Consider the following 15,871-nt stretch of genomic DNA (forward strand, 5'->3'; position numbering starts at 1 on the left):
GGCCTTGCGCAGGTTGAAGATCTCCAGCGACTGCTCGGCCAGGCGCCCCACCCGCTGCCGCGCGCTGGTCTGCCCCGGCGCGGTCTCCGGCTCCTCCTCTCGCCACAGCGGCACGCCCTCGGCGGCCGCGGCGGCATCGTGCCGCACCACGCCCGCCTTCTTGCCCTCTTCCTCGCGGGCCTCCTCCCCCCGGTCTCCATTACTCCCCTCACTCTCCCCCCTTCCTTCATCTGCCGGGCGCGCAGGCCCCGCCGGGCCGGTGCGCGTGGCATGGCCGTCCAGGTCCAGCCCCCTGCCCGACTCCCCGCCCACGCCCGGGGTCGCGGCGACGCGCGCCTGCGCGGCGGTGAACCCCACCTGGTCGCTACGGTGCTTGCGCTCACGCCGCCCCGTCCGCGGCACGGTGACCACCAGGTCCCGGGGCTGGGACAGGTCCAGGTCCGCCAGCGCCAGCTCCACGCGGCCCACCTCGTCGTCGGCGCGCAGCGCGTCGGCGTCCAGCAGGATGAGGCGCAGCGACTGGTGCGCCACATCGTGCACCGTCATGCGGAAGGTCTCGTTCCAGCGCGGGTGGCGCGTGCGCGCCTTCACACTCGTGTTCAGCTTGGTGCCCTCTGCCACCCACAGCTTGACGAAGGGGTCGGCGCCGCCGATGAGGTCCATGCGCGGCACGCCCGTGGCCTCCTTGATCACCACCGTCAGCAGGCCCTCGGGCAGCTCCGCCACGCTGTCGTCGGCGCCGGGGTCCAGCTTCACCACGAAGCCGTCGGGGTAGGTGAAGGGCTGCAGGACGGTGCCGGAGACGAAGCCGTTGATGAAGTGCTCCAGGCCGGGGATGAAGAGCGGGTTCACGCCGTAGCTGGACACCTGTGAGTGAGTGTGGACTTGGTGGTCGTCAGGGGGGATGACAATGAGACACCGGGGTCTTGGGCGGAGGAGGAGGTGCGCTGACCCTGCAAGCACCCACGATGGCAGCTATCACAGAGAGTTTGCAGCAGCTGGGCTGCAAGCCCGCTGGTGCAGGGACATCCGATCATCCCAGGCATCCCCACCACGAACATCACAGCATCCTGGTGCCCAAGATGCCTGTTCAACCCCTTCACCCCTGTCTCCCCCACCCCCACTCCATGACAGCTCATCCTCACACCTTGTAGCTGAAAACGGGGGTGCCCAGGAAGGAGACCTTGGCCGCCCCCACCACCGGGATCTCGTTCAGCAGGGGGCGCAGCTGGGTCCTCAGAGTCCCAGACACCACCAGGTCCTTGACAAACACCTGTGTGGGTGCGTGACAAGGGACAGAAAGTGAAACGAGTGGTGCATAGCAGGCTCGGGGGGGTGCTTGTCTGGTGCACTCTCACTGCAATGAGCCCGGCTTGGCGTCCAGGAAAACCTGGCAGCCTGTGCAGGCATGCCGAGGTAAGGGTGGGGATTCGACGTTGACATGCATATAGGTTCATCCTTTCCTTTGCAACCCCGCCCTCCCACACACACTGACCCTGACGATAGAGCGGCGGGTGATGAAGGCGGCCAGCTGCCCGATGATGGGCAGCCGGGCATTCTCCGGCAGCACTTGGATGTCCATCCTCACTGGCGGGGTGACAGAGGAAGTGAAGAGGGGTGTTGGGACCGGCCCTGCAGCGTCAGAGGCATAAAGAAGGGGCCCCAGCACGGGCCACACGGGAGAGGACGTGGGGCTAGGAACGCCCCAGACCTAGGTGTGGGCGACTTGCATAGACTACCGCAATGCCACTTTGCTCTGATGACTGCATCCCATGGCAAATACCAACCCTCACATCTCCCAAGCCGGTTGCAGGCTTTTGTCCACCACGCCATGCGCATGCAGCAATAAACTCGCCTTCCATCTTGGACGACCAGGTGAAGTGGAAGTCCACCATGACCCTGTCGGTGCAAGTATCCTCGTCCCGCGCATAGGCCCGGACCCCGGTGATCACCGGGGGCTGATTCCCCAGCGCCAGCCCCTTGACGGAGATGCCCGAGGAGGCCAGCCAGGCGGGGCGCCAGAAGGTGGTCCCATTCAGCAGCGGCTCCAGGTTGCCGTCCAGCACCGCCCACTTGGTGGCCGCGGCGTCAATCTGGGGCCAGAGACCCTTGAGCGCCACATTGGCCCACTCCATGCGTGACACGTCGGGGTAGGCCAGCCAGGCGGGCAGGTCGCCGCCGAAGAGGGAGGACAGGGTGGCGGGGGACAGGCCCTCGCGCGCCGCCTTGGCAAGACCCTCCAGCTTGGAGCGCAGGCTGCTGGAGCGCTGCAGCGTGACCCAGCCCGCCAGGAGGCAGGCCAGGCAAGCGACGGCGCCCAGCAGGAAGGCGGCACTGGGGCTGAGCCAGGGCGCAGGGTGGTGGGAGGCGGCGTGCATGGAGTGCAGCATCGCCGAGATGTCGGCGGTGGTGCATGCCTCCTTCAGGGCTGGCGGCAGGGAGGGCATCCTGGCTGCCTCCGCATGGCATGGTGGGGGCAGGGTGGGTGAGAGGTGCTTGGTTGTGCCGCTTGTGGGAAGGGAGGTTGCACGGGTGGTACTCGTGGATGGGCCCCCGGGAGGACTGGGGTGGGTACTCCCCAAGCCACATGCCAGGTGGACAGCGATGGGAGCGCCGGCGCGTGAGCATGCCGGCCCGGCCAGCACGCACATGCATACCCCACTGATCGATATCATCGAGATACGCAGAGGTGGTGGGTGAACTAGGTACCAACGCACCTGTCCAAGGACCTCGCTGGGCGTCACTGGGGTAGTACGTGCTCGGACTCCGAGGCTTCTAGCCGACGTGAATGGAGCGCCAGCAGCCCATGCCCAGGTCGTCTTTCTGATTGGTATATACACTGAGTAAGGACACAACCCAGATGGGTTCCGGCAGGGACAAGCGCAAGAAGGCCAAGGGAGGTGGCAAGCCGGGTGCAGGAGCCGAGAAGACCGCCCGCAAGTCCGAGCAGAACGAGGGAAAGGCAGTGCGCAGGCTGGAACGCAAGACGCAGGTGGGATGCCTGAGCTGCAAGTGACTCCCAACCAGATGGTCCTGGCTGTATACGGATCGGCTGTCTCCCGCGTTGTTGCCAGGGATGGGCTGCTGACTGCACGATCCGATGGAAGTTGGTCGGTACTCCGGAACTTCCCTGCAGCAGCCGGGAGGTTTTGTGCACCACTGTCCCACGTGGCCCCTGATACTCACGCCAGGGTAAGCGTTTCTTCCCTTGAAATTTCCCATCTGAACACCCTCATAGGGGGGTGAGGACGACATCGATGCCTTGCTGGCCAAGTTCAAGCTTGAGGATGCTGCAGCCACAGCCATTCGTGTGGAGCCGGGCGTGCGCCCATCTCCACGCGTCTATAGCACCTTCAACCTCCTACCCAGCCAGGTTTGAGGTGTTGAGCGGAGAGGCTTGAATGGGACGGCACAGCCAGGGGCATGTTTGGTCATTCCTCGACCGTGCCCCCCAGCAGCCGTCAGCAACCCCCGCCGTCACCCTGGCCCCAGCAGAAAGAGAATGAGCTGATCCTGTTTGGTGGGGAGTGGTACGACAGCGAGAAGGACAAGACCCATGTGTACGCCGACCTCTTCGTGCTGGATGTGGAAAAGGTGGCCTGGCGTCGCATCGTGTCGCCCAAGGGCCCCCTTCCTCGCAGCTCCCACCAGAGCGTGATGACCAAGTACCACATGTACGTGTTTGGCGGGGAGTTCACCAGCCTCAACCAAGAGAAGTTCCGCCACTACAAGTGGGTGCACTGGGGAGGATGGCGGGATTTGGGAGGGGGGAGGGTCATGGTGGGGTTCATTGAGCTTAGCAGCTGGGGTGTGCTTGGGGGTAGGATTGTCATTTTGTCCAAGGGGAACACCGACTAGCTCACACCAGGGCATATACTCTCTGTTTGGGTTCTGGAATGGTCCATCCAAGTCAGTGCCAGACACACAGCTCTGCCAGCTGTTGAGGGCATTGTATTTTGGGCTCTCAACCTAGCTTGTAACTCCGTATACAGTAGCCAATGTTTCATGCCTCATCGCACAGCCACCGACCCACCCCCTACCACCTGCCTGCCACGATCGCAGCGATCTCTGGCGCCTCAACCTGGCCGACTGGTCCTGGGAGCAGCTGCCCGGCAGGGGCGGCCCCAGCCCCCGGAGCGGGCACCGCATGGTGCTGCAGCGGAACCGCCTGCTGCTCTTTGGCGGGTTCTGGGACGCGGGGAAGGAGCCCAAGTATTACAACGACCTCTGGGCCTTCCACCTCACCGACCTGCAGTGGGAGTGCCTGGGTCCCACCACGCAGACCGGCTCCAGCTGGCCCAGCCCGCGCGGGGGCTGCCAGCTGGCAGTCCACGGCGAGCTCCTTTTCGTCTTCGGCGGCTACTCGGTCCTCCCCCCTCCTGGTGTGTGTTGTTGATGCAAGGTTGGCATGGGCATGATGAACATATCCCTTTGGGAGGAAGGTGCGTATGAGCATCACTCAACGACTCTGCTGTCCCAGGATTGCTCTGTGTCTGGTGCTGCTCCAACACCTGCACTCCAACCTCCGCGTGGCTGTGACGCAAGTGCCTGCTCGGGGACCCCTCTCGCTGGAAACCAGGCCTCATCAATAATCTCCCCCCTCCCCCCCTCCTTCCATCCATGCACCAGACAAGGACCCCGCCGCCAAGGCCGCCAAGCGCAAGTCGGCCGGTGACGACGACGACGAGGGTGGAAAGGGCGTCGTGCATGACGACGTGTGGTGCTACGACACCAAGTCCGGCGCCTGGGAGCGCGTGAGGAAGGCGGGCATGGCGCCCAGTGCCCGCACCGGCTTCGGCATGGCGCGGCACGGCCGCCGCGCCGTCTACTTCGGCGGAGTGGTGGACCAGGCCGGCGGCCGCGACCGCGTCTACTCCGAGCTCTTCAATGAGGCCTACCAGTTTGATCTGGAGACGCGGCGCTGGTTCCCCCTGGCCGTCCGCGCGCCGCGCGGGAAGAGGGCGGGCGCGGCTGCCGGCGGCGCCGACGGCGCGCCCGCCCTCGCGGACGGGAGCGCTCTCCAGGTCACGCCGGCGCAGCGGGCGCGGTTGGAGGCGGCGGCCACGTGCATCCAGGCCAGCTTCCGCGGATATGCAGTGCGCAAGGCCTACACCGCCTACAAGCTGGGCGGCGCGGTGTCGGAGCTGCTCTACTCCCCCGCGCTCTATGGCGTGGACGTCGGCGCGTCGGCCGACACGGTGAAGCCGCGCGCGCGGGCCGCCCCCCTCATGGCCGTGGCTCGCAACACGCTCTGGCTCCTGGGCGGCATGGTGGAGGTCAGGGCGCAACCCTGGGCAGGGGGGGATGGGGGAGCCGCGCCTATGTAGAGGGGCTTGGGGCTAGGGGGCTGGGGGCTGGGGGCGGGGCCGTGACATCATGCATGTGTCGCGACAGGGGAGTCCTATCCATGGCATGTGCTCGCCATGCGACTCTGACATGGCATCAATGCGTATGCTGCTCATCCTCGTTACCATGAGTCACACACCACAATCCACCACCCATCACAAACAGGTGGCGCACACGGATGTGGTGCTGGACGACGTGTGGAGCCTGGACCTCTCCAAGCTGGACGGGTGGACGTGCGTGCAGGAGAACACGGGCGGGGAGGAGCTGAAGGACCTCAGCGACTGGGAGTCCGACGAGGAGGACAGCGACTCGGAGGCGGAGTGACCGGGGCCAGTGCGGTGCTCGAGCCGGTGGGGGCAGAAGCAGTCCCACTCGCATCGCCAGGCAGTCTTGTCACTCAGCGCTGTGTTGTAACATTGACGAGGCTCACTCCTCCTCGGCATCACATGACTCGAAAAGAAAGGGGGCACATGCAGGACAAGCGCAGCAAGGGCACACACAGCACGCTCTGGGGGGTGCAGCTCCACTTCCGACAGGCCTGTGCCATACAGGGCTGCTTGGGAAGCCGCACAGGGGGCATGCCCTGGCTACCTGATGCCGGGGGCGCGCGCATGGGCAGCGGCTCTCCGGTCGGTAACGAGGTGGAAGGGGTCCTGGGCTGTGGGCAGCCGAGGGGCCACTATGGGCACCCCCCGTTGCTTCGACTCCTCTGAGAATATACTCTTGCTGCAGGTGTGAGGGGGGTGGGTGGGTAGCCGGGGCTGAGGAGGAGTGAGAGACTGCCGCGCGAGTTCCACAGCATCCCAGGAGCGGGAGCAGAACAGCCCTCCAGCACGGCCCCCATCACCGACTTCCCAGCCCATTGGACCCTCGATCGGCCCCCTTTCCAGCCCAGCTCACTCCAGCTGGCGAGCGCGGAAGGGGGGCATCGCCGCCATCTCCTCCGCCTCCACCTCCTCCCTGGGCTTGAAGCGCGGCGGCCGAGCCCGTTTCCGCGTGGCCAGGGCTGGCGAGCGCGGCAGGGTCAGGCCACTCCCCGCGCCGGTCTCGGCGCCTTCGTTCCGCGGCCGCTTCGCGGGCCCAGCCCTTCCTCCTGCTCTTGTGCGCGCCGCTGCATGGGATGATCGGGCCGGCTGCCGCCCCTCGAACTCTGCGATGCGCTCTGCTCTCGACCTCCATGGTGAGGCGGGGGGGGGCTCCTGCTGGGAATCAGGGGGAAGCGCAGGGTTTTATAAGATGGGAGGTAGGGGCCGGGCGGGGGTTGATGTGGACGGAGAGATGCAATGCAACATCCTATTCCTGACCTCCAGGCCAGCCAGCAAGGACACCCCAACAACAGAATGGCTAAAATTTCCGGGACGCACCTCGCTGGCGGCGGAGCGGGTGCGCATGCCATGCACCCGTGCTTTCTTCTGGGCCTGCGACCCGGCCTCGACAGGGGTCCGCGCGGTTTGCGAGGCGGGACCTGCCCGGTGGGAGGGTTGTCCCGTCCGCCTGGGCGCGGGGACCTCGGGCTGCGGCGGCAGAACAACAGCGCGTGCCGCCTTTCCCGTGATGCCGTGCGAGAGCACCGGCGGGTCTGGGCGGCTGGGCTGGGCCCCCGCTCCCTTCTCCGGCGCAGGGGCGGAACCCTGGGGTGGGTCCTGGATCGGCCTGCAGCACAGGGGAAGGGGTCAGGCTGCGTCAAAGGGGGTGCATTTCGCAGGCTTGTAAGCCCTGGAAATAGAACCTGAGGCTCCCTGATCACTCAGCCGCAGGGATGGTCTCACAGAAACCATTCCGAGTACACCCCAGCCTCACCCGTCGTCCAGCAGCAACTCTATGGTCGTATCCTGCTCTTCATCAACCGCTGCGACCGCAGCCGTCGCCGCCTCGACATCCAGCACAGTATTCGTGATGGATGCCAAGGCCGGGCGCTTGCTGCTGGCCTTGCCGGCCGGCTGGCTGGCGAGCTTGTTCTCCGACGACTTTGGTATGGGGTGAGAGGTTGCAAGGGTTTGGGCACCACAATATCGCAGTTTTGCAAAGTTGCGGCTGCGGGAGCTCAACCTCGAGCACTGTACCTGGCTGGCCTTGGGAGTCGTGGTTGGTGCAGGAGGATTGGAGTCCTTTGCAATCCCAGGTGGTGTCCTCAGGCCTGCATACATCGGGATGGGCTCGGACACCCTGCTCATGGAGTGAACATGAGTTAAGCCTGCCCACCTAAATCCTACAGCTCCCCCCGTCTTCCCACCGGCAGTCGCCTTCGTGCTGAACCAGTCATCCGGTCGATCCATGGTGGACTCTGGGCTGCCATTGCCGAAATCGTAGTATCGAGGGGCATCGAATTCGAAGCGCGTGTCTCGCGGCCCGGCCTCGAGACCCGGCTCGCCATCCTGCTTGTCCTCACGCGTCGGCCGTGACACGGGATCAGCCACGTCTGTCATGGAGTTTGTTTTTCTACCAGAATGCGCCCGGCATGCTCGGGAGGTCGGAGGATGAAAGGCCCGGCCGGCCACAGGGACGACGGACTGCGCCTCTTCTCGCGCTGAAGAGTGACAGTCCTTTTTTGTGCCCTGCTGTGCAGTCTAATCCCGGATGCAAATCCTTTCCCCAATGCTGCGCATCTTTTGGCCTCCCATGCAACTTCGTAGCGCCCTCTGAGCCCATCTGTCAATTCGTGCAGGGATAACAAGTTCCGGGGTCTCCCCCGACATGCCACAGAGGCCAGATGATGAGAGGGACGACCACTCTGTTCCGTCCCAGTAAATCGGTAAATCGTCAAGGCTCGGCGAATCTGAGCCTCTGCTTTTGTTGCGTTGTCGAGACCTTTGATTGGGTCAAGAATCCCAACAATTCCGTGTTGCGGTCTAGGGTGAAAATGCTGCGTGTCGCCCTTTTGTTCGGCCTCCTGGCCCTGGGCAGCGCCTTCGATCTTCAGAGCCACCATGTGTTTCTATCTCAGGCCCAGGTGAGGCGGCGATGAGGTTTCCGTGGTGGCTTTAGGAGCGCACGCGTTTCAAACGCCAGCAATCTATGACCCCGCTCCACTCCCGAGCAGACCGACCCGCGCGGTGCGTTCGACTTCTGGACTAGGGAGCTGAACAAAGCGTACGATCGTATCGAGGTGAGGATGAGCCAGCCCGGAATGCAGGGGCCCGCGTCTCGGCCCCTCTCGGCCCGATCAGTCCAGACGAGGGTCGAGACTGACTTCCGGTCCTGCCACCACGATGCAGGAGTACGAGCACCGATTTGCCATTTGGATGGACAATCTGCAGTATGTGATTGAGTATAACGCCGCGCACACCAGCCACTGGGTGAGCGGAGAGTTGGGTGGTGTAGGGTTGTGGTTGCCAGGGTGTGGGGAGCCGGTGGGGCTGGGCAATTCCATGGGCGTCATGGTGGGGTTCTCATGGTGCTCGATACTACAGGCTCACTACTGCCGCGCAGGCACCTATTAAATCATCATCATCGCATCTTGGCTGCTGTATCTCGCATCCGCTGCCCCTGTGGTATTTACAGCCTCTGTCGTGGACTGCGTCGGTCCCATCCTCATCTGCCTCAGCCCCTGCCTTGATACTGCAAACCCCTCCCTCCCCCCCCCCACCCCACCCCCCTCCACACAGCTGGGCATGGGCACCTGGGCCGACCTGACCCAGGACGAGTATCGCGTGCGTGCGCTGGGCTTCAGGCCCGACCTGGCGGCGCAGCGGCCGCGGCACGAGGATGCGCGCCTGTCTGCGACCAACCCCGCCGCGCTGCCGGAGGCGGTGGACTGGCGCAAGCAGGGCGCAGTGTCCGAGGTGAAGAACCAGAAGATGTGCGGGAGCTGCTGGGCGTTTGCCACCACGGGCGCGATCGAGGGCATCTCCGCGATCGTCACGGGCAAGCTGGACTCGCTGTCGGAGCAGCAGCTGGTGGACTGCGACCGCGAGCGCGACCATGGCTGCCACGGCGGCCTCATGGATTTTGCGTACGAGTACGTGATCAGGAACGGGGGCCTGGACACCGAGGCCGACTACGGGTACAGGGCGGCGGAGGGGGTGTGCGATCCGGCGCGCGAGGCTCGCCACGTGGTGACCATCGACGGGTACGAGGACGTGCCGCGTTTCGACGAGGGCGCGCTGCGCGCCGCGGTGGCGCGCCAGCCGGTGGCGGTGGCCATCGAGGCCGACCAGCGCCCCTTCCAGCTCTACGCGGGCGGCGTGTTTGACACGCCCTGCGGCACCGCGCTCGACCACGGCGTGCTGGTGGTCGGCTACGGCTCCGAGAACAACGGCACCGCGGACGTGCCGTTCTGGATCGTGAAGAATTCGTGGGGCGGCGCCTGGGGCGACGCAGGGTACATCCGCCTGCTGCGCGCCGAGATCGCGGCGCCGGCGGGCCCCGGCCAGTGCGGCATCGCCATGCAGGCCAGCTACCCAGTGAAGAAGGGGCCCAACCCGCCCACGCCGCCGCCCACGCCCCCCGCGCCGCCCCCGCCCCCGCCGGGCCCGCCCGCGCCGCAGCCCGTGGTCTGCGACCCCACCACCGCCTGCCCCGCCTCCTCCACCTGCTGCTGCATGCGCGAGTTCTTCGGCTACTGCTTCACCTGGGCCTGCTGCCCTCTGGACGGCGCCATCTGCTGCGACGACCACCAGCACTGCTGCCCCCAGAACCTGCCGGTCTGCGACACGTTGGCGGGGCGCTGCCTGGCCGCCGCGGGCGTGCTAGAGGGGTCCCAGCCCATGATCGACAAGGTGGACGCCACCCGCCACCTGCCAGACACCTCGGGCTGGTGGGAGGCGCTGCGCCCCCGCGCGCATGCCGCTGCCGCCTGAGCGAGCTGGGGCGGATGACGGGGCAGACGCCCCCCCAACCCCTTCCCAGAGGCACCACGCGGCTTCCTTGCCCGTGCACACTCGGCCGACGATCGCGCCATGTACCACCACCGCCTCCTCCCTGTGTCAGAACACCACCGGCCCTGGCTCCCAAGCCGGTCATTCAAGGTTTTTTCCAGGCCTGCCTCTGTACTTTCTCAGTGTGTGTAACCAAAAGACATGTTTCTAAAAATTTTACGCCGGCTGGGATTCCTGCCGTACAGCGGACCGGTCCATTTTGCTGCCACTCCACCCTGCCGATTCGCTGCACCGGGGACCGACCGGGGACAGGTGCCAGAGCGGAGGGGCTGCTGACGCGCGCACCTTGCTGCCCTCATCATGACCCTAACAATGCCAAACCCAGCCTTCCAGCCTCAAACCCTTTCAACATCCAAGCATTCATATACTCTACAATGAATGACAAGATCGCCCTCGTGTTCCTGGCTCTTGCGGTGTCCTGCGCCGGAGCCCAGGCTGCCGTCACCAGCGAAACCCTGGAGGCCATCCCTGCGTCCCAATTCGTGTACACCCCACCAACACCCTCCCCCAATGCACTGTCGGTAGGGGGCGTGTCGCAGCGGCGTACCGCGCGCGAGTGGCCCGCACTCGAGGTGAGTCCACGATCTCGAATGCCCCCGCTCCGGCAATGACCTGGATTGAAACCCCCTCCAACCTGGAGGTTCCCCGACTCTCATGCCGAGGTGCTACAAAATTACCCATCTCAGGGACTTGGTATCTCGCAAACAAGCTTCACACTGGAGCCCTGTGCGGTGCGCAGCCCTCACATCCACCAGAACGCAGCGGGCCTCTTGTACGCCATCAATGGTGCGCCGGGGGAGGGTGCTGCCTTGCATGATCAACCTTCTGTGTGCCCTGATGGCACCTGGATACGCATAATTCTGGCACCCCCCCCCTAAATGTCGCCGACTCAAGCCTACCACCAGCCACCCTCCTGCAGCCGAGTCCCTCATGGTTGGGTTCGTCCAGGAGAATGGGACAGCAGTGGAGAACACCATCACCTCAGGCACCTCTGCCGTCTTTCCCCAGGGCCTTGTACACTACCAGTACAACACTGGGTGCAGCCCCGCCACCTATACCATCACCTACAACGATGCGCAGGGCGCCACAGTCAATATTGTGCCGGCGCTCGTCAATCTTCCTCAGGTATGAGTGTTTCATCGTGGGGAGGAGCAGATGTGGAGCCGGCAGGCACATGATCTTGCTGCTGCTTGCCATGGAATGGGGACTGTCCACATGAGGGGGCCTCCCCCAGTTTCACTGTTCCCATGTCCTCACCCTCTGCAATCTGTGTGCAACCGCCCATCAGGCGGTGGTCATGGCGAGCCTGAATATCAGCGAGATGGCGTACGCGGAGCTGGTTCTGGGTGCGCCGACCACCAACTTCATCGCCGAGGCCGATGAGTGCATGGCAAAGTGCATGGTGAAGAGTCAGTCCACCCAGGGACGTCGTCTCCTCGGCGCCCAGCCTGAGATGTGAATTTGGGCCTGAGAATGGGCCAAAGTGATCCCACGCTGCCTGGTCGACCGCTTGTTTTGACTGGATAGCCCCGTACATGATGTTGTTTTCCCGGCGCCCTGCAAAGGTGGTGCTTGTCAGCGCATGCTGTGTGAATCTCATGTCGTCCTGCTTCGTCTCAGACACAATCGCCGTCTGGCACATCGAAGTGAGAAGCACTCGATTGGGCGCAAGGCTGGATGGGGAATTCAGTGGCAGCCGATTGTGCTCCCGGCTTCCGCATTCGTGGTTGCCCCATGCATGGATTGCATGCTGTGCAGCTTAACCACCCCCCCCACTCATACCTCCAGGGAGCGCCCACGAGCTCTCACATCGCCATTTCACAGTTTGTATAGTATACTCGACATATATGATGAGGAGCAAGAGACCTCCAGCGTCCCGAAAGGGCTTACGCTAGTCGTTCACCTAGTCAACATGTTGGTCGGCACGCTCTGCCTAGCTTTGGTGCTGGCTCGGATGGGGCCGCTTGCGATGGTACAAGCCTCATCAGAGCTAGGTATAAACGTTCGATACGTTGATGACGAGTCTGGGAGGGTGCATGCATCGAGTTGGCGCCACGCTCCTCGCTCCACAATTGTTGCGGGTGGGGAGCATGGGTTGGCTTGGCAAGCCAGGTCCACTTCTTGCTGTGACCGGCAGCAATACCTGGAAGACAATGATTCCTGTTTATTTCATGAGCATACCGTTGTTAGGACACTTCTGTCTCTTGAATTTTTTCGCTGGAGTTGCCAGTGGCTGGTGTCCCATATGATGCATGGAACCGCCCCGCCTTTCCCGTTGAGCAGACATGATTGACAGTCCAGCCAGCCATAGCTCACCCTGTGTCACCCCATGCAGACTCCATGTCAGACGTCTGGTGCTCCTACGGTTTCCAAAGGTGCAAGGACGGCCCCCGCGCCCGGCTGCTGGACGTGATCATTTCCCAGCCCGTCTTCCCCCGCCAGTCCCCTGTGGAGGCTGCCGCCCAACAGCTGATGGAGGAGCAGCACGGGTCGCAGCGCGCGCTCCTGGAGGAGCGAGTCAAGGAGCTGGTGGAGGAAAGCCTGGCGGCGCGCGGCATCGGCCCGCGCGCGCGCCGGCTCTCACAGACGCTTCCTGGCTGGTACGACATGGGGCCAGGGACGCGCTTCCTGCTGGAGGCCGCCGCGTCGGTTGGGCTCGAGGGTGACGACGGCTCTGGGACCCTGGGAGCAGTGACCCCTGCAGCAGGAGCACAGCCTGCTGAGGTGGGCCTGGCAGCAGCTGGGGCCCAGCCTGACGCTGCGGACGAGGGGAGGGAGGCGGGAAGCCTTGACCCGGAGCCGTCGGAGGTCCAAGCCCCTCCCCTGGCCATCCCACCGCCATCGCCAGACCCCCCAGTGCCCCCTGAAGCCCACGCTGACAAGGAGCCGACGGTGGTGATTGATGAGGCGCCCCCGCAGCAGCCCTGGCTGGCCCGGGCCCCCCTCTGGCTCTACGTCCTCATCGGCTCCTCCGGCCTCCTCGTCCTGCTGGTGCATCTGGTCCACTGCACGCTGAGCATGCTGTGCCCGCAGCCCCAGCCCGAGCAGCTGGGGAAGGGGAAGGACGACCCGGAGGCCGGCCACACGGCCCCAGGCGAGCAATTCCTGATCCGGGTTGGGCCCCCCCCGGAGGCGCCTGTCAGCGCCGCGGCGGCGCCACCCCCCGGCCCACAAAAGGGGGTCCTGCAGACCTGGCCGCAGCAGGGCGCCAACCACCCAGGAGCTTGGGGGCAACACCCCCAGGACTTACCCTCGCCATACAGCAGCCCCCCGTCCATGCGCTCTGCTGTGTCACCCACGGGTCTCAGGTGGGAGGTGTGTGGCCTGCCGGATTTGATGTGGGATTGTGCAGGCTCCTGACTTTCTGGGCATCATCGCCCGGGCCTCCTGCTCTCCACCCTGGCGTCCACAATGCCGGCTTCCTCATGTGCACAATCCCCGCCTCTACCGCACCCAGCTGTCGCCCCCCTGCCCTCCCGTCGACCTCCTCCCCTCACAACACACACACATCCTCACCGCAGGCTGGCGATGCCCTCCATCCCCACGGTAGACATCTCTGTGCGCCGGAGGGACCTGAGCGCCATGGGGTGGGCCATCAACCCCTCAGCCTCCGACTCCGCCGCCTTTCACAACCCCACCTTCCAGGCGGGCAGCAGCCTCTTCGACGGTGGGTTGTGGTGAGGGCTGGGGAGGGGAAACTTTGGTGTCGCTGCGTGGCAATACAGGGTGACAGTCTAACCCAGCGACAAGCCTTAGGGAGGCATCTTCCTCGACCACACCCGCCGCCGTTTCACCCTTCTTGCGTGACCCTCAAAACCGCGCAGAGGCGTCCTTGGGGTCGGGCGACAGCCCCGGCGCCGGGGTGTTCTCGGAGGACAGCAGCCCCGCAGCCTCGCCGCTGCGCAAGGCCTCGCACGACTTTGCCCTGGGCACGACGGTGTCGCGCGCCGACAGCGGCGCGCCCGCCTCCCCTGCAAGCCAGGAAAGCGTTGCCACGCTGCACCCCGCGGCCTCCATCCAGCCGCACGAGGTGGCGGCCGCGCACGCCGTGCTGGCGGCCGACGGCGAGGCCTGGCCGCGCCCTGGCTCACCGCCAGCGCCCGATCCGGCAGGGGCTGCAGGAGTGGGGGGCGAGGCTGAGACGCTGGGGCAGGGTGGAGCAAGTGAGGATGTGGCCGAGCCGGTGGGGGCTGTGCCCGGGATGCCTGGCTCTACGCCGCCAGCCTCACCGTCGCGCCCGGCGCCCCCGCCGCCGCCCCGCCCCGGCGCGCCGACGGAGCTGCTGAGCGCCGAGCGGCTGGCGGCCGAGGTTCGCGTGCTCTCCCTGCTGGGCTCCGGCAGCACCGGCAGCGTCTACGCCGGCACCTGGCGCGGCGCGCCAGTGGCGGTCAAGCGCATCCACCCCGCGCTGGCGGCCGCCCCCGGCGCGGCGCGCGCGCTGGCCCGCGAGGTGGGCGTGCTGTCCGGCCTGGCGCCCCACCCCTGCATCGTGCCCAACCTGGCGGCCTGCCTCGCCCCCGGGCACCTGTGCCTGGTCCAGGAGCTGGCGGCGGGGGGCTCGCTGCACGCCAAGCTGCACGACCAGGGTCGCCGCCCGCAGTACGGCCTGCTGCTGGCGCTGGCCGCTGACCTGGCGCGGGGCATGGCGCACTGCCACGCCGCGCGCCCGCCGGTGGTCCACCGCGACCTCAAGTCCCACAACGTGCTGCTGGCGGGGGAAGGAGACGGTGCCGGGGGTGGTGGCGCGATCGGACCCGCGACCTCCTCCCCCACCCCGGCGGCGCGCATCGCCGACTTTGGCCTGGCGCGCGCGCTGCCGCGCGACGCGGCGTGCGGCGCCGACGCCGCCGACGCCGCCCCGGAGCCGGGGCTGGGCACGGCGGCGTACATGGCGCCCGAGGCCTTTTCCGGCGGCCCCGTCGCCGCGCCGGCCGACGTCTGGGCCTGGGCGCTGGTGGTGCACGAGATGCTGGGAGGGCGGCAGCCCTGGGCGGAGCTGGGGCACGTCATGCAGGTGGTGGTGGCGGTGGGCGTGGAGCGGCGCCGCCCAGCCATGCCCCTGGGCACGCCGCCCGCACTGGCCAAGCTGCTGCGCGAGTGCTGGCGCCACGAGCCCGCGCTGAGGCCCACCAGCACCCAGGTGCTGGAGCGCGTCGAGGCCCTGCGCGTGCGCGGCGGCGGCGCCCCGGCCGCGCGCGGCGCGGCGTCGACGCCGGCGGGGCAGAAGCCGGCCGCGCTGGCCTGGGCGCCGCAGGTGGCGCGCAAGGCCGGCCTCGCGCCAGCGGCGCAGGGGCGGGAGCGCGGCGGCGTCGGACGCAGCGCCTCGCTCGGCGCCGGGGTCGGCGGGCGTGGCCCCTCGCCCGGCGCCCGCGCCGGGCTGCGATGACGTGGCGCTTGGAGTGTACCTGGACGGTGATGTGCACGCCACGGGGGGACCACAGGAGTAGCTCAGAAACGCGTGTTGCGGCGCCCTGGCGGGACCCCCTTGTGATGCCTGCACCTGACACTCCAAGCCCATCACCGGCGCCACATTTGATTTTGCAGGGGCGGCTGCCCGCGTTCTTGACCTCTGCTTGGCATGTGATACCCGCTACTGCTCCCCGTACTGAGGGGAAGCATGTCTCCCCGCTCTCCAGTCTCATTGTGCT

The 15,871-nt window shown here is 66.1% G+C and overlaps 6 protein-coding genes across 6 annotated transcripts in view; 4 read left to right on the top strand and 2 right to left on the bottom strand.

The window, feature by feature from the left end:
* Positions 1–2,447, bottom strand: part of F751_1038 (Extended synaptotagmin-3) — a gene marked incomplete at both ends in the record, with an annotated part of 4,565 nt that extends 2,118 nt beyond the window's left edge. Inside the window, 4 exons of the mRNA XM_011397910.1 lie at positions 52–867; positions 1,148–1,273; positions 1,496–1,587; positions 1,829–2,447. Of these exons, the coding sequence (XP_011396212.1) occupies positions 52–867; positions 1,148–1,273; positions 1,496–1,587; positions 1,829–2,447 (1,653 nt within the window). The remainder of the gene's footprint in view (positions 1–51; positions 868–1,147; positions 1,274–1,495; positions 1,588–1,828) is intronic.
* A 413-nt stretch (positions 2,448–2,860) lies between these two features.
* F751_1039 (Kelch domain-containing protein 4) lies at positions 2,861–5,670 on the top strand (the record flags this gene model as incomplete). The annotated part of the gene is made up of 7 exons (XM_011397911.1): positions 2,861–2,992; positions 3,239–3,373; positions 3,493–3,731; positions 4,063–4,382; positions 4,630–4,937; positions 5,025–5,198; positions 5,512–5,670. The coding sequence occupies 7 exons, from the start codon at positions 2,861–2,863 to the stop codon at positions 5,668–5,670; spliced, it is 1,467 nt and encodes a 488-aa protein (XP_011396213.1).
* Positions 5,671–6,242: 572 nt separating this feature from the next.
* F751_1040 (hypothetical protein) lies at positions 6,243–7,772 on the bottom strand (the record flags this gene model as incomplete). The annotated part of the gene is made up of 3 exons (XM_011397912.1): positions 6,243–6,545; positions 6,711–6,999; positions 7,549–7,772. 3 exons carry the CDS (start codon positions 7,770–7,772, stop codon positions 6,243–6,245), a joined length of 816 nt encoding a protein of 271 aa, XP_011396214.1.
* A 434-nt stretch (positions 7,773–8,206) lies between these two features.
* Positions 8,207–10,145, top strand: F751_1041 (Cysteine proteinase RD21a; the record flags this gene model as incomplete). Its single annotated transcript, XM_011397913.1, has 5 exons — positions 8,207–8,296; positions 8,387–8,452; positions 8,562–8,642; positions 8,952–9,629; positions 9,834–10,145. 5 exons carry the CDS (start codon positions 8,207–8,209, stop codon positions 10,143–10,145), a joined length of 1,227 nt encoding a protein of 408 aa, XP_011396215.1.
* A 452-nt stretch (positions 10,146–10,597) lies between these two features.
* Positions 10,598–11,682, top strand: F751_1042 (Spherulin-1B; the record flags this gene model as incomplete). Its single annotated transcript, XM_011397914.1, has 4 exons — positions 10,598–10,795; positions 10,979–11,009; positions 11,143–11,348; positions 11,512–11,682. 4 exons carry the CDS (start codon positions 10,598–10,600, stop codon positions 11,680–11,682), a joined length of 606 nt encoding a protein of 201 aa, XP_011396216.1.
* A 1,148-nt stretch (positions 11,683–12,830) lies between these two features.
* On the top strand, positions 12,831–15,832 carry F751_1043 (putative serine/threonine-protein kinase drkA; the record flags this gene model as incomplete). Its single annotated transcript, XM_011397915.1, has 7 exons — positions 12,831–13,337; positions 13,467–13,531; positions 13,745–13,890; positions 14,048–14,406; positions 14,518–14,925; positions 15,124–15,363; positions 15,737–15,832. The coding sequence occupies 7 exons, from the start codon at positions 12,831–12,833 to the stop codon at positions 15,830–15,832; spliced, it is 1,821 nt and encodes a 606-aa protein (XP_011396217.1).
* Between the last annotated feature and the right edge of the window lie 39 nt (positions 15,833–15,871).

Source organism: Auxenochlorella protothecoides (assembly GCF_000733215.1).
Source record: "Auxenochlorella protothecoides strain 0710 unplaced genomic scaffold scaffold122, whole genome shotgun sequence".
NCBI classification, from domain to species: domain Eukaryota; kingdom Viridiplantae; phylum Chlorophyta; class Trebouxiophyceae; order Chlorellales; family Chlorellaceae; genus Auxenochlorella; species Auxenochlorella protothecoides.